This window comes from Vipera ursinii, assembly GCF_947247035.1.
Source record: "Vipera ursinii genome assembly, chromosome: 5".
Classification (NCBI taxonomy): domain Eukaryota; kingdom Metazoa; phylum Chordata; class Lepidosauria; order Squamata; family Viperidae; genus Vipera; species Vipera ursinii.
In genome coordinates, this window is record NC_139518.1 from 73,602,585 (window position 1) to 73,620,216 (window position 17,632).

The following is a 17,632-nucleotide window of genomic DNA, read 5'->3' on the forward strand; positions in this document are numbered from 1 at the left end:
CCCTGCTCTAAAATGTTCTCTGACATTCTTCAACTTCCTTATCATACTACTTTTATTTTGTTTTTAAAGAAGCATTTAACTAAAAATGAGTGAAAAACCACTACAGAAATGAGTGAGAAATCTATCAACAGGCCTAACTGTAGTTCTAGCGATGTCTTCTGATCTCACATATAGACTTTCAAAATTCCAGGTGTAACTATTAGTCAAAAGTATGAGGAATTGGAATTTGGAGTGAAAAGATGAAGAACAGAATGTTTCAAAAACTTTTAAGAAACCTGTTGATACTATATCTGTAAATCTAACATAAACTTTCAAGAAGATAAAGAGGGATAAATTATTATTAAAATTGAAGCACTGTAGTATTGGGGTATCTTCTTGACAATTTGATTAGGTATAAAGCTTATACTAACAATGCAATTGGGGTGAAGGTTAATGCCCTTTACTTTTCTTTTCCAGACTGATAAAATGAATGTGTTGCTTTTACCATTTCAATCTACAGGAAAAAGTCTACACAGTCAAGTCACATAAAAGGAAGAGAGAATGATGGGAGAATGAAATATAGACAATGCAATAAATGTGGTTGTATGACTAAATAGTCACGCTCATTTGAGCAGACTTTCAAAAGTTTGTTCAGTTGGTTTTTATAAACAGGAAAGAATTATTAATTTAAAGTCACTATCTATCCAAGGGCCACAAATGACTTTTCAGAAGGTGGCTCTGAAAACTATTCATTCAAAGGACATTGATCCGGTTTTCTTGTTCAGTGGATTTTCTGGATAAAAAAATTATGCAGGAAGCAGTACAGGAGGAATTTACAAATGGAAATATGCAGGTAGTTCTCGACTTAAGACCACAATTGAACACCAAACATGACCCTGGGGATGCTGCAACGGTTGTAAGTGTGAAAAAAGGTCATAAGTCACCTTTTTCTGTGCCATTGTGACTTCAAATAGTCACTAAATGAACTGTTGTAAATTGAGAACTACCTGTATTCTGCAGTCCTATAAAATCCCAGAAATTAAGGTGATTTCCTGATAAAAAGTTGATTGGAAGTATTTTTTGTCAGCTATTTGAAATATGTCATTTTCATTCTGACATATTTTCAGGGATCCCAGTATCAGTATTGCCAAAAAAAAGTGGCTGCTTGATCTTTGCAGACATTCTTAGATGCTATCCAAGCATCTTAGTGAGGAATTTGATTATGCAAATATGTAACAAAGCTATATTAATAGCAAGCTAAAGAAGTTTAGGGCCACGGGTCTATGGAGTTTATAAGGAAATATGGTATTTGCTTGGGGCAACTTTTTCATATTAGGGCTGAGGATATGGCACGCCCTACCTCCTTCCTGATTGTCCTTCAAATTTCTTGGAACCATAGCTCTCAAATACTACCTAGGAATTCTAGACGTTGTAGTCCACAGTTCCCAATACCACCAAGTTGCAAACATTTCTCAAAGTCCATGTAAAAATACCATGGCTCTGGTTAATCTATTGTACTTTGAATGAAACATAATTCACTGTAACTAGAAAAAAACAAATTATATAACCTGGAAAACAGGCTGTCCTCAAGACTTGTCTTCTCCCTCAAGACAAGACGATGTTGTAGAAAGGTAAAATATATGGGCCTTCTATTGATAACCACATGCTACTATTTAAAAAAAAATATCTCGGCACCTAAGGCTAAACTAAGTTGGTTTGTTTGCTTGCTTTCCAGGGAGAACAAAATGTGTGTTGTGCAGATATCAACAGTAAATAGGCACGATTCGGTGCATTTCTGGCTAAAACGGAATGTAGAAACTGTCTCTAGCAAAATTCCCCAAGAACTCTGTTCAGTACTGTGAAATCTCATTATTTCAGCCAGTGGTTAAGACACCAGGCTAGAGAGCAGGAGATCATGAGGTCAAGTCTCATCTCAGCCAAGAAACCTGGCTGGGTAATTTTGGGCCAATTACGCACACACTCAGCTCACCTCACTTCACAGGATTCTTGGTGTGGGGAAAATAGGATAAGGAAGGTGTGTCAGATATGTTCACTACCTTGATTTTTTTAAAAAAATAATAATAACGAAGGACTGATATTAATTAATTAAATTAATAAATATTTTCTCTATTTGAAACTGACTTTACCTAGAAATGGCCCAAACCCAGTAGTATCCAGGAAGGTAGATGGAGTCAGTTCAATTTTGACAGAAAATTGTACTACAGAAATGTGACCATTTTGCCACCTTATGTTCATGGAGAGCTTTGAGGATCGCAAATGGTGATGGGTGAGGGGCTAGGAAGCATTAGAGTAGATCTATGTTGTCCAGCAAATATCAAGCATTTTTCAAAACATTAGCACTAAGGGAATCCAAGGATCCGGTGAAATATTTACAGCTGATTTTTTTAATGGGTAGCTCGTATGTGCAAAGGTCATAATGCAAACTAATTATCAACATATAGCCTGGTTCCATAGAAAGCTCTTACAGCATGTTGGACAATTCTGGTGTGCACTTGGTAGTTATGTTATAAGACCTTCTTAGATCAGTGCTAATTAGAGATAGTGACCTGCAGATTTCTCTTAAGTTACTTTTGATTGTTTACAGAGAAACCTGTCTCAGCCTAGATGGCATCAGATGGCATTTGATGGGTCAGCCTGTGTTTCTTGTCAAAGTGAATACTGTGTGTGCAATAGCTAATTAGACTGCAGCTGGGCCATTTTAAGTTCCTCTCCAAGAAAAACAAACACATACCAGAGAGTTTTTCATACTTGTTTGAAAACTTAATTTAACTAAGAAGGCTGTGGGGAAGGGGCGGAAGCCATATAGCTTTCAGCAGCATTATGAGCTATTAAGATAGGTGGTCTGAAGGACTTTCTGCATTTGCTGGGTCCATGGGGGTGATTTAAAAAGCATGCACTCAAAGCCCCATCCCTTTTTTACATGAATTGTGTGGCTTGGCTGCCATCTTGACTTTTTTGGATTCCCCTCCCTCCCATTGTGGAGACCCCTGAGTTTCTAAAGGAAAATTCTGAAAGAATTGATGCCAGGCTTCAGGTCTGCCAAGGATGGTATTGTCTGCTTCAGACATTGTTTTTCTTCTGAGATTTATTTTAGTTACTTGTTAGCAGATCAGTTGAGGAGATTTTTAATCAGTTTTCCTGGAAAATTCTGGGGAATGCAATTTTGTTACTGTATGAGAATACAGTATATTCTAACCTAATCTCCTTTCTCTAGAAGTAAGAAATCATGACATCCAGCAGATTACATCTATACCATATGCTAAACTGGAAAAGATCATTTTGTTTCCTTGTAGGAAACATATTGTAGGTCAATATCTCCATGGAATTACTGGGGTGGGAGATGATCTGGATATTAGAGCCTGATGATACCCAGATTTATTTGTCTATATTTTCTTCAGAAAATGGTCATGTTCCCCCAATGCCTTTCTGCAGGCAGGAATGGACTAGATGAGAGATAATAAATGGACATCAGATCCAAATAAGACAGAGGTGTCTCTTGTGAACAACCTCAAAGATGTGGCAGATCTGTCTGTACTGAATGGACTTGAAGGAGGAGGTATGCATTTTTTTAAATGTTTGTGGATGCAGAACTCTCTGATTTTCTAAAAGCAATGGACAGGAACACCTTTGATAAGCTTTTCTGGTATCTCAACAACATTCCTTTCTGGAAGATAATAAGCATAAAGCTATGATACATGTGATGGCAACTTCCAGGATAGACTACAGTAATGAGATTTACACGGGGCAACAGAATAACAGAATTGGAAGAGACCTTGGAGTTCTTCTAATCTGAAATCCCCTCTTCCCACTCAAACATTTGTCCCTTATCTGAAAACTTCAACTGATAACAAAAGTTTGGTTTCAGGAAGGATGCATATGATCCTTATCCTCAAAGCCCTGCATTGTTTGCCAACTGGCTGGCAAATACAACATATTGGCCATTATCTTAAAGCGCTCTACTGCTTAGGTTCAGGTTATTTAGTATTATCAATAGCACTTAGACTTGTACAGTATACCACTTCATAATACTTTTCAGCCTCCTCTAAGTGGTTTATTTAGTCAGCATATTGCCTCCAACAATCTGGGTTCTCATTTTATCAAACTCAGAAGGATGGAAGGCAGAGTCAATTTTCAGCCGGTCAGGATCAAACTCCAGGCAGTGAACAGAGTCAGCTTGCAATACTGCATTTTAACCACTACGCCACCACAACTGTTTTAAGAAAAGACATGAACTTCCATGTTTCTTGAGAGTATTTGTGGACCTACAGTTATGATTTCCTGAAGCTCAACTGACAATGACCAGAAACCACCTTTTGCCATCCAAGTTCATCTGAAAAGCTGAGAGGCATAATATTTTCATTAGCTTTTAAAAAGGCAATTAGAACACATGCTTCATACAGGCTTTTAAACTGTTTTAACTCTTGATTTTAATTATTATTTTTACTTGCATTTTTCACTGTCTTTAAAATTGTGGCTTTAAATTTGGTTTTTGGAAACACTGAGGTGCTTCAATAGTTGGTATTATGTCAGTTCAGATCAATCAGTAAAATCAAATCAGACATTCTAGATCACTGGAAGGACTCTTGATTTATCTAGCTGCCAATAATGTGTAGAATTTGTATCTTGCAATCCTCAGAGCTGAAAATACACCTTAACATTTGATAAATGCTTTTTCAGAGAACAAAAAATGGCTGGCTGTAATATATATATTTTCCTTTTGTTCTCCTTGTTTCAGATGTTGAATAATCCTTGCAACAGGTAGTATTCCCTGTATATTCTGCCTTCAGTGGCAGTCATCTTTTTAAACTAATTACCTCAGTTTAAAAAGTGGTGGTAATTCCTCAACAAATTATGGCCATGGCAAAGAAACGTCCAAGTACCCCCCCTCCAGATGGCGGATGGGGATGGATGATTGTGGTTGGCTGCTTCCTTGTTACGATCTGCACTCGAGCTGTGACCAGGTAACCTTTGAGGTCATGAGACTTTGCTGTATTTTAATAATTTTTTTCCTTTGCTCAAAGTAGCAAATAATGTTTTCTAATGAACAGGATGAAAACAAGTAGAAGTGGACACCTTGTGGTTCTTGCGTTCATTTGGACATCCTTTGGCTGAATTTTCAAAACCCCTTTGCAAACTATTCATGGAGATTTTTGCCCTCTCTTACAGCCTGCAGTTGGTGTGGGAAGAAGGCCCCAGGTTAAAAACCAAGAGCCAGTGAGTTCTAGTCCTACCTTAGACATGAAAGTCATCTCAGTGACTTTGGGCCAATCACTCTCTCTCAGCCCATTTTACCTCCCAGTGTTGTTATGGGGAAAATAGGAGGAGGAAAGAGTATTATGTGGATTTGCTGCCTTGAGTTATTTACAAAAATAATAAAAATGAATGAATGAAATAAAAAAATAGGGTCTCACATTGATTGCAATTTATCATTTCTGGGGAATCGACTAATCTTGAAAAGGATTCTCAGCCACAGATTGGATTAAGCCTGACTTTACTGGGGGCATTTCACCTTGAATTCCAAGAATCTCAGCAACAGGAACAGTTTCATCTTGAGGTCTGATTATCAAGAATAATTCTTATATGGTGAAAGCTCTGGCATCAGACTTCTGAACTTTCCGTCGTGGCCTGAAGACCCACTTATTTGAATTAGCTGGTCTGGCCTGACGGGGGATTATGGGTTTTAAATTGTTGTTTTAGAATTGTATTATTGTTTTTAACTGGGCATTGGTTTAATCTTTTTTAACTTTTTTATTGTTATCTATATATGCCCTGTGAACCGCCCTGAGTCCCTACCAAGGAGAAGGGCGGTATACAAATTAAATAAAACCTAAACCTAAACCTATTCCCTCCTCAGCTTTTTTTTAGCCCTCATTTTATGAAGGACAATTAACATTTGTCTCAAAAAGTATACAAGGTACTTATCAAAGCAAAAACAGAACAGTAAAAGAGGCTCACTTTTACTCCAACTAAATTCACTCCAACCAAAGTGCTTTTAAGGAGAGAGAAAGAGGCAAGGATTGAACAAAAAACAACTTTGAACATTCATTCTGCCTTATCTTGTCCTTGGTATGAAAAATCTGAATATTCTCTGTCCTTGGCTATTAATTAGATATTCCTTGCCTTGCCGTGGCCATGATTTTTACATAGGTAAGTGAAGCCTGACGAGGATATGTTAGATACGTTTCTCCTCCTTGTTCCTTCACAAGGACAGGTGGACATGTTGATAAGATACCCTGTTCCCTCTGTCCTTGGCCGAGATGAGCAGACATTATCAGCCCTTCCAAGTAGACCAGAGTAGGAGTCCAATGCCATTTAGATTTTTGTTGTAAATTACAGTAATGGAATCTTAGTATGTCTGAATGGGCTTCCTCCATCTTTCCCTTTATTTTTGTGTGAACTAGGGAAGATAGTCCTATGGTGTTTGTTCTCATTACTTCTTGTCCCTGCCTCAGACCTTTTTATTTGATCATTGCCTTGATAGTGGCTCTTCCTCCTGTTCTTCTAAGCCATCCTGTCTTTCCTTCTACTGACATGGCCCGTGTAAGTGACTATTGTCAGTGATGTATATAAACCAGAAGTGCCTATAGAGGAGAACCTATCTGCAGATCTAACCTGGGTGGGGGGATACACTTGCTAGCTTGAAGATGGGGGTCCATCTGCCATTACTCTCAGTGTTTTCTGAGTAACAGGGAGCTCTTCGTCTCTCTTCTTTACACTATACTTTTTGTACAAGCTGTATTTTATTGCTTCTTAAATATATTTTTGTGACCTGTATTCTATTATTTTTCCTTGTTTCTCATACTGCCTTGGAATAAAGTTTAATTACCCATAAGGTAAAGGTAAAGGTTCCCCCGCACATGTGTGCTAGTTGTTTCCAACTCTAGGGGCCGGTGCTCATCTCCGTTTCAAAGCCGAAGAGCCAGCACTTGTCCGAGGACGTCTCCGTGGTCATGTGACCGGCATGACTAGATGCCAAAGGCGCATGGAACGCTGTTACCTTCTCACCGTAGTGGTCCCTATTTTTCTACTTGCATTTTTTACGTGCTTTCGAACTGCTAGGTTGGCAGAAGCTGGGATGAGTAACAGGCGCTCACTGTGCTACGCGGCACTTGGGATTCGACCCGCCAAACTGCCGACCATCTGATCGACAAGCTCAGTGTCCTAACCCACTGAGCCACCGCGTACCTTTTAATTACCCATACTATTGTACTTATTGCTTCCAAATGCAAAAATACCTGTAGCTGAAAGACTACACAGTGCTCAGAATCAAGCAGTTATTACTGATGCATTTGCCATTCAGTTACCAAGTATTTTTTCCTGTACTGGTAACAATATTTTTAGTGTCTGGTCAGTGTTCCACTTGAACACAATCACTACTGTGACATAATTATTTTCACATGACTACTGGGTAATGTTGTCAGGCTAAAAGTTATCATTATAGAGCTTACCACTCCAGTGTAGAGTCTCCCATATTGGAAACACAATAATGATTACTAGGTTTTTTTAAAAAAACATATTCCCAATATATATCCATTACATGTGTAACTTTAATTTGTCAAATGGCAGGACTGGCACTTCTGGAATATACAGTTGCAAGAAAAAGTATGTGAACCCTTTGGGATTACGTGGAGTTTTGCATGAATGTTGTGACTTACATGACGTTTAGAACGCATTTTATGGCCAATTCATGCAAAACTCCACGTAATCCCAAAGGGTTCACATACTTTTTCTTACAACTGTAGAAGATGAATTTCTTTGCCATTTGTATTCCTCATGTTGCCCCAGTCAACTTTTGAGTTTATCAGGCCTGTTCTGATCATGGCTCTCCAGTCATACCAGTTGACTCCCTTTATTTATTTTGTATAATTATAACATTGAACATGAGGCCTCAACCTCTGTCTTCCCTGCTAATGACAGAAATCTCCTAGCACTGCGTAATTTCATCATTATAGCCAGTCCTTGATTTACAAACCTAATTAAGTCTGGCAATTTCAATTGTAAGTCCTGAGGGTCATAAAGTGGCTCATCATTTGAGCAATCTGATTTTACACCCTTTTTTGTAGTGGTCGTTAAGCAAATATGGTTGTAAACAAACCTGGCAGTCGTAAAGTGAACCCATTGCTCAAGTATGCTAGGCCATTTTTTGCTGAAAACCCGAAGTAAACACTGTTCTTAGATTTACATGTGGCTTGTTTCAATCTCTGTGAAAATAACTGCATTTAGGGAGACATTTGTGGCTGTTATTGTTTTGGTACGATGGTTGATATGGAAGCTGGATTTGCAGATATTGTAGACTGCAACATTTCTATGCTGAAGAGACCGTCTCCACATCTTTAAAAGTGGATATCATTTTTAGAGATTTTGGCTTAGTTCTAGAACAGGGGTCAGCAACCTGAAACAGTGAAAAAGCCACTCGGAACCGGTTCCCTCACAAAAGGAAAAACTGGGACCCGCAAAAAATGTGTGCACATGTGCGTACATGCGCGCATGCACAGAACAGGGTTTGACTGAAGAGTGGAGCCAAGGCGAGATATGCACCTACACTGCGTATTTGAATTGATTGGTTGAACTTTTTTAGTCCCACTTTTTTTTATTGGACTGCACATGGCAGAGGACTGGGAGCCACAGGAGTCGGCTGAAAGAGCCGCATGCGGCTCCGGAGCCGCGGGTTGCAGACCTGTGTTCTAGAATGAGTTCTTCAGTCAGTTTCTATCTAATCTTTCACTGTGATGGTATCGCATCCAAAGTTAGGTTTTCTATTTTTCCTTTCCTCAGATGTATCTCAATATTTTTTGTGGAGTTCCAGACTTACTTTGCACAAGATTATGCCCGGACAGCTTGGATCCATTCCATTGTAGATTGTGCTACTATGTTGTGTGGTAAGTATTTATATACAGGTAGTCCTCGACTCACAACTACAACTGAGCCCAAAATTTATGTGAGAAATTTGTTAAGTGAGTTTTGCCCCATTTTACAACTTTTCTTGCCACATTTGTTAAGTGAACCATTGCAGTTGTTAAGTTAGTAACACGGTTGCTAAGTGAATCTGGCTTCCCCATTGACATTGCTTGTCAGAAGGTCACAAAAGGCAATCCCATAACCCCTGGACACTGCAACTGTCATAAATGTGAACCAGTTGTCAAGCATCTGAATGAAAATCACATGACCATGGGGATGCAGCAATGGTCATAAGTGTGAAAAATGTTCTTAACTCACTTTTTTCAATGCTGTTGTAACTTTGAACAGTCATTAAATGAACTATTGTAAGTTAAGGACTACCTGTACAGTATTACAATGGCAAATGATGCAATCCTTCATCCAGCAATGCATGTTTCTGCTGTGTTCTGTATTAAGTATAAACTCCTTACGCTTAGTCCCAAATAACTAGAACCAAATGGACACAGCTCTTGATTTTATCTAATTCAGCTTTCCTGACACTTCATTTCCCAAAATTGTTAATTGGAAATTATGGGAATTGGAGCCCTAATGCAACTGAAAGATACCAGGTTGGGAAAGGCTAATACAAAGTGAATTATTGTGGAACTGAGAAAAACCTACAGGTAGTCCTTGACTTACACCCATTCATTTAGTGAACCTTCAAAGTTACAATGGCACTGAAAAAAGTGACTTATGACTGTTTTTCACATTTATGACTGTTACAGCATCCCCCGTGGTCATGTGAGCAAAATTCGGATGTTTGGCAACTGGTTGATATTTATGACAGTTGCAATGTGCTGGGGTCATGGGATCTCCTTTTGTGACCTTCTGACAGGCAAAGTCAATGGGGAAGCCAGATAAAGGGGGTAAAGGGGACAGTTAAAGTAAGTGAAGCTTTGGCCCGGCTTTCAGTGAAATATATATATTTTTCTGGTATGGAAGTATGTTCTTGCTGGATTTCTTTTCCTTTCAAGCTCCTCTTGGGAGTTTCGTCAGCAATCATGTCTCTAGCCAAGTGGGAATCATGCTGGGAGGACTTCTTGCATCTGCTGGATTTATCTTGAGTTCCTTTGCCACCACTCTGGAGCATCTTTACTTGTCCTTGGGCATTCTTACAGGTATCATTACTGGCACTGATAGGTTTGTTTGTGCACAGATTAATGGAAGCTGTTGTTCTATTCTCTGTAGTATACAATGCATGGGAGTGTAATCCCCTGGATTAATTTAGGAGACAATCACACTGCATTCAGCAGAATTTACACTTGAATTTATTTATTTAAGATTACAGCTTGAGTACATTATTTGAATTAGGCTACTGTAATTTCCCTGTTATAGTTTGGGAACTGAATAAGAGAATGTTTATATAAAGCCATCCAATGGGAGTTACCTTCAAGAAAATTATCTTATGTATTTAAAACCTTAAACTTATAAAATTAACTGTATTCGTATCGTGCTTTTATCATTTTTCCTAGGGATCAAAAAGTAATGGGACAGTAGTAATTTTATTCTTCAAAGAAAGCATTTTTGCTGGTTGATTACCAAAATAAAGATATTTGACTTGACATCCAAGAAAGAATTTTTAAAAAGAAGAGAGAAGAGATTCTATAGATACTCTGAACAAAATCAGCAAGGGAAAATAAAGAAAATTGGAATAGAACTAAAATTAGATCTGGAAAACAATACTCACATTTGAATAGTGATGAAATCTTAATTTTGGAATTTAAAATTTACATTTGCTGTTTCTCATCTGAGTATATGTGAAGGCTTAACATTTAATGGTTAATTGACTATATTTGCATGTCGAATTAGCATCTTTTGCTGACTGTGTTGTCCAGAGTCTCATTCCCAATGAACTGAGTCATTCTTTTTAAAAACAGAACAAAATAAAAACATCCCATTGTTCTCTTTTAGTTCTAAATGAGACATAGAAATGTTTATGGTAAAATTGCTGACTTATTAAAGCCTGCCCTTGTAGCTTAATGATGTGAGCTTACTGCTTAGACCCCTGCTATTTAATAACAATTTTGCAGAAATATTGCACTGAAATGCTGCCAAGAACCTGTTTATACAAGGAACAAAAATCCTGTGTTATGATGGATGTTTGATGTGTTGGGCCAACACTTCTCTATTAACCTTTGTTGGAAGCATTGTCTGTAAATGCATCTGTTCTTTTTATTGATGGCATTATAAAATATCTATAGAGGATTTCTTAATGAGATTTATTATGAGAAGTGAAATATCTATGGAACCCAGAGCTTTAGAAGTATTCATGATTGGTGTATTAGGTAAACAGAGTAATAGAAGATAGGTGGAATTGTAAGTTTTGACTGTGGTATATAAATGGGACTGTTAGCCTTAGATGCAATAAACCAAGAGGAAACGTATTGCCTCCATGTTGGTCCTTAAGGGTAATGTTGGCAAAAATAGCTCAAACTTCTATTTCAATTCAGTTATCATACAGATATTTGAAAAGGCAGATTAATACAAAATAGGAAGAATAATTTTTGAAAAAACAAACAAACAGATTAATACAGTGTTTCATTACTCATTCCCTCTTGATTACTACAGTTAATTTATTTTCTGCTTGCTTTGTATGTGTGTGTTTTTCTCTTTCCAGGATTGGGGTTTGCTCTTTCATATTCTCCAGCCATAGCAATGGTGGGCAACTATTTTCATAAGAGAAAAGCCCTGGCATATGGAATCGCTATGTCAGGCTGCGGCATTGGGACCTTCATTCTCGCTCCTGTGGTCCAGCTTCTGATTGAGCACTTTTCCTGGCGCGGTGCCTTACTCATCCTGGGTGGTTTTGTTTTGAACCTCTGTGTCTGTGGTGCCTTAATGAGGCCAATTGAAGGAAAAGAGGACCACAAGAACATGCTGGAATTCTCTGAGCAAGAGTTTGAGCTGGAAGCGCAAAAGTCAGGCTTCAAACAGTGGTGTTTCTGTTCTGCTATGATCAAACTATGGTCTCACAAGTGTGTGTGCCATTGCTCACAGCAGGAATACAATTTTGTACTGATGCCAGACTTTGTGGTGCTTGCAGTGTCCATCTTATTCATGGCTTATGGCTGTAGTCCACTCTTCGTTTACCTAGTGCCTTACTCATTAAGTGTCGGAGTCAGCCACCAACAGGCGGCTTTTCTCATGTCTGTCCTTGGAGTCATTGACATCATTGGCAATATTACTTTTGGATGGCTCACGGATCAAAGGTAAATGTCAAAGGGCTGTGCGGGAGAAGGACATGGTGCAAGACAATAAGTACCTGCATGCTCTCCTTGCATGTCAGGCGCTGTTTGCAGAAAACACCTCTTTGTGATGCAGCCTTTGTATTATTCTCAGATCATTGGGAACCCAACCTATAGTCAACCTCAACTGCTCTCCTTCTAATGTGACATTTCCCACTGTCTCCTAAGGGTTTGAATGATCTATGAAGCATCTCTGCACAGTGACCTGTCACTCGGGCAACTTGAAAATTGATTAACACCTCATCTCGGTCACCCAGTTACCTTTACCTACGCTTTAAGGAGCATGATTTGTGATGGCCTCCCTCACAAACTGTTGCAGTTAATTTGTTTTTGTCTTTCCTTGCTCCTATATTATTATTATTATTATTATTATTATTATTATTATTATTATTATTATTATTATTATTATTATTATTATTTTCTTTGAAGGTTTGAACCTTACTTTTGATGGGTGTGGGCTTTATGTGTGCATATAGTCTACAGCCAGGCTGAAATGTGGAGCAAGAGAAGCTGCTTCCCTGCAGTTTTTCTGCAAATCAAATGTTCCCTTGGTCAAAGTAGGGAATCACACCTTCCTGAAGCAGTAATCTCATAAGGTCTCCACACTTTTTAAAAAAAAATCCCATTTATATCCCGCCGGTAGCCATAAGCCAATCAGCAGTTGGCACAGAATGCGTTCGGTAGGAAGAAGGAAGCCAACCTTTTGCAACGACTTTTCCTCGTTTAGTTGGCAAACTGGAGGCAGTGACCATCACTGATGTTACCTAGTTTGAGTAATGAAACCAGCGCAAGAGAACAACCAAGCTCAGAAAGCACCAAGGACCTCTTATTTCAATCTTGAGCTACAAACGTTCTCCTTCTTTGGTTGTATCCTCATTAGCCAAGTCTAGAACAGGACATTAGAGATAAGCCTGGTGGCTTCTCCATTTGTGGTTGTGGGATATCAGAACTCCCTCCCAAGGATGATCACAAGAATCTGGTTAGTGCTAGGACTGTTAAGAGCCTAGCCTTTACAGACCTGTAAATTATTTTTACTAGAACACTTTGGTTCTTTTAAACCTTTCTGTGAGCCTCTCTTGTAGCCTTTTGGAGCTGAAAAAAAAGCACACCAAACCTTCTGTTTTAGCCTTCCCTAGCCTGGTGCCCTCCTGATAAGATACGAGATTAAATTTAATATTCTTAGTCAGCACTGAATTCTGAAAAGTGCTGATCCAATACTAATTGGGCAGGTTCTAGATTTGGGGATGCTATACTTAAACTACTACAATGAAACCCATTAAATGTATAAAGGAAAATGCAAGATCAAGCAGGAATTAGGGAGGAAAGTAGGCAGAACTAGGAAGGGATGGGTTTTTCCCATGAGTTTTTCTGGAAGAATGGCAGCATTTCCACAAGCTACCAGTCTGAAAAAGGTTTTCCAAATTATTTATCCCAGAAAGAGATAAAGTAAATGGATAATATTTAATTTCTAAAAATTAAAAAATAGACACTACAATTTAGTGCAGGGGTCTTCAAACTTGGCCCTTTTATGACTTGTGGACTTCAACTCCCAGAATTCCTCAGCCAGCCATGCTGGCTGACTTAATGAGTGGCATGGTGTTGAGAGTTCAATCCTAGGCAGCAACCTATATTTCTCTATCAGGGCTCAAAGAGATAATATCTGCTGTGAACTCCGCATAGGTGTCAGGAAAGGTATCCAGCCAGTAAATGTTTAGTTCCATTCAGTTGCCCCCACTCCACCCCAATAAAAGGGATTACAGGGTTGTAAAAAGAAAAAAAAGACACTACAATTTAGTGTTAGTGTATAACCTAAAAAGGAGCTGTTGCTTTTTATTTGGATGAAATGATAGCTAGCCTGGCAGGAGAAAAAAAAATCTGTATAGGCCCAAAGCCCAAACATAGGAAAGAAGAATAAGAGGTGGAACAAGACCCTCAAGGACCCCCCTTGGAAAAACAGGATCACAACTAACTCTCCTCATTTTTCTTGACTATTACTTCTCAGGTGTTTGAAGAAGTACCGTTACGTTTGCTACCTCTTTGCTGTGGCAATGGATGGTCTCTGTTGCCTCTTCCTTCCAGTTCTCCAAAGCTTTCAACTCCTGCTGCCTTTTTCTTTCACCTTTGGCTATTTTGATGGAGCCTACATCACTCTACTTCCTGTGGTGACAGCAGATGTCGTGGAGACCACTTCCTTATCCTCTGCCCTTGGAATGATCTACTTCCTTCATGCAGTCCCTTACCTGGTCAGCCCACCTGTTGCAGGTCAGTATAGAGGAGTGAATCAGAATAATATGCAGATCTGTTTATATACAACTGTTGAATATGGTTTCATTCAGTTCTGTCACTTGTATCTTTCCTGGATTAAAAACATCAGTCTATCTCCATCAATGCATCTTCAGTCACCACTAGAGGTGTCTAAATCCATTTTAGCCATTTCATCTGCCAGTCATCACCTTCATATGCAAGCTTTCTCTTCCCAATAAACTCCTGGGTCTTTAAAGGCTTCCGTCTTCCCTAACTCAACATCTCCTATTCCGCCATCTCATGTGAGCACCCTGCTAAATGAGAATTTAAGCCACCTCCTGTTTCCTGATCCTTCTCATCAAAGGTTAGCACAAAGAGTTTGGGTATCTCTGTAAATGCATGAATATATAAAGAACCAGCAAAACACTATGGTATTCTTCTCAGGAGTGCAGTAAAATTTTAGGCAGCTATTGTTATGTCATCCAAAATGGAGAATTACTTACAAAAGATACCATCTCAGAAAATAAACTTATGCAGAATAATGTTCAGAGCAGTGAAAGCATGCAGTCACTGGAAGAATTTAAGCCTATAGCACAAAAGGATGTGGCACAGAAATCCAGAGTCTGTCCAAAAATTGGTGAAAAAAATGACCTCAGAATTCAGCCTTAGCAAATGTGCCCCTGCTGTATAAAATAAAAGTGAAAAAATGTTACAGAAATATGCTCTCTTTTATTATCCTGTTCGTTTGCTTGTTCAAATGAACAGTCTATTAGTTTTTCTATGTTTAAGACCTGCCCCATAAGAAGGGTTTAATTATAGATAGCTACAGTTTAAGAATTCAAATGAATAAAAAAAGGAAGATGTATCTCCAAAGTATCAATAGACTTTCTTCCTAAAGGCTACTAACAGCTAGGCCAAAGATAGCTGTAAGGATAAATGGATTACAATACAGATAATCCTTGACTTAACAACCACAATTGTGAGGCTTCCGGTTTGCCACGCAGCCGCTATGGATGGCTGGGAGACTTGCTCTCTCTTCCCCGTCCAGTTTCGCATCGCTGGAGGCCCCTGAAAAGGGCTGAAAGTCACCCTGAAGAGGTGACCAGCAAGGAGGCGCGCTCGTTGGATCACAGAAGAGCCGCAACTCTCCTGTTAGACTTGGCAATCCCTCCAAACCAGCGGATGAAAGGACAAGCCATTATGGCTCATCCCTAGGCTGTGAACAGCCGATGTCACATTTTCCACCAGGCAACTTTTAAAGCAGTGCAGAAGAGACTGGGTGAGATCTACCTCTTTTACACCCTAATTATTTTCTGTACCTCCTTAAGCTGCTAAGCATTCTCCCCCCTGTGGTGAGGGAAGGGGGACTTTAGTCCTCCCTCCAGAAAGAGTGGCGACTAAATACCCAGGGACATTTTAAATGTTGAAAAAGTAACTGAATCCCAATTGGAACTTTATTTCTCAAAGCTTGTGGACTGAAAGACTTTTATTTTTTTATTTTTCATTGTCTACTTCTGTTGGAAATCTGGGTTTTTTCTTATAAAAAAGAAGAACTGAAAAGATTAAAATAACTTTGGGACTCAAAGGGAAACTTTAGAAGAGGCCTGGCTGACTGCCCAGGGAAATAGATAAGATACATAACCTTGAGGATTTTGAAGCAACAGCTGTGAAAGGCTTTGAGTTCCCTACCTAGAAAAAAAACACATTTTTCTCTCTCTTGAATTTTCTAAATGTAAAGCCTTTAGTCTAAAATACCAATATGGAAGAAGACCAGGAACAAAATTTCCTTATGGATGAAGATCAACAAATTCTCTATATGTTGAAAACACTAATTCAAACTCTTACCACAACCAATGAAATACTAAGAGGCTATGGGAAGGAACAAGAAGACAGCCCAGATATGAAAGCCCAAACTTTGACCACAACTAAAGAACCATCTATACAAAATACAATAGAAAAAATGAAACTTTTAAATACTATGACAGAAGAATTTATTATTCAACAAATATTGACATTTGAAAATCCAGAAAAGACATTGACAACTTGGAAAAAGGAAAAGGTTTCCTATACAATTCAGAAGGAACTAGAGGGGCTAGAAAAAGAACAGTTGGATGAGAAGATACTCAATTCAGAACAACCACGTCAATATGGAAGAATAAAGAGATGACCCACTCGATCTACAAATCCTCTCAAAAAAATGGCAACCAGATGGTTTTGCCAATATCAATTAATATACATGACATTACAAGGAGATTGGTTCAATGACCCCAAAACCAGGACATGGAAGATGATTTGGCAAAGGAAAAAAGTCAGAATAAGATTCAAGAAGAATGGAGTTTCAACCATGTTATTGAAATCTAAAACAGAATGTACCTAAAAAGATAAGAGGTGCATGTTGAACACAAGACATTGTTATGAAGTGAGATAAAAAAATTTGTTCACTAAAATTTAGCAGTATAAATACTAATAGCTAATTTGAATATTGATTTGTGCATAAAGATCATGTAAAGGTGAATAATGTAGATAAGCTAAAAACTTATTGATGAAACTAATAAACAGGTCTATATGGAACGTTAAAAATGAAAATTATTAGTTTAAGCAAGAGATAGCAGATACAAAGAAGAAGACAGAGGAAGTATTAAATACTGAAAAAAAAAGAAATTTTGGTTACTGCTTAACCCCCACCCCCCGAAAACTAGCAAAAAGGAAGGATATCATCCTTAATTTGTTGACATAGAGGGTAGACAGGATGTGTATTTTGAACATTAGATTTTGTGAGGAATGGTGATAGATGAATTGGGAGTATATTAAAAATCTTGGGAATGATAAATATCAAACGTTAAATCTAAATGTTAGTGGAAATTAAAACTTAAAAATCTATTAGGTCATTGATTGTCTAAAAGATTGTATGTTAAAACAACTTTAATATGTGTAAACTAAAAACTGGATATATGTAAGAAAGTTATTTTCTACGTGATTGACAGGATAAAACTTGTCTTTAAATTTACAAATAGTATATATGAAGGGAAAAAGAGAGGAAATGTTTATGGTAGCAATCTGAAATCTTACTAATGATATCTGTATGTAATTGAATTACTACTACTCAGTCACCATGTTGCTTTTCAAATATGTGAATGTAATATTAGAAAATCAATAAAATTTGTAAAAACAAACAAATAACCACAATTGAACTCAAAATTTATGTT

General features: G+C 38.1%; 1 protein-coding gene across 1 annotated transcript in view; it reads left to right on the forward strand.

Moving 5' to 3' along the window:
* Nucleotides 1-4,851: 4,851 nt before the first annotated feature.
* The window catches only part of SLC16A12 (solute carrier family 16 member 12), a gene marked incomplete at its 5' end in the record, with an annotated part of 32,278 nt that continues 19,497 nt past the window's right edge, over nt 4,852-17,632 (forward strand). Inside the window, 5 exons of the mRNA XM_083364135.1 lie at nt 4,852-4,961; nt 8,776-8,879; nt 9,912-10,055; nt 11,555-12,146; nt 14,185-14,444. Coding sequence (XP_083220261.1) covers nt 4,852-4,961; nt 8,776-8,879; nt 9,912-10,055; nt 11,555-12,146; nt 14,185-14,444 — 1,210 coding nt within the window. The remainder of the gene's footprint in view (nt 4,962-8,775; nt 8,880-9,911; nt 10,056-11,554; nt 12,147-14,184; nt 14,445-17,632) is intronic.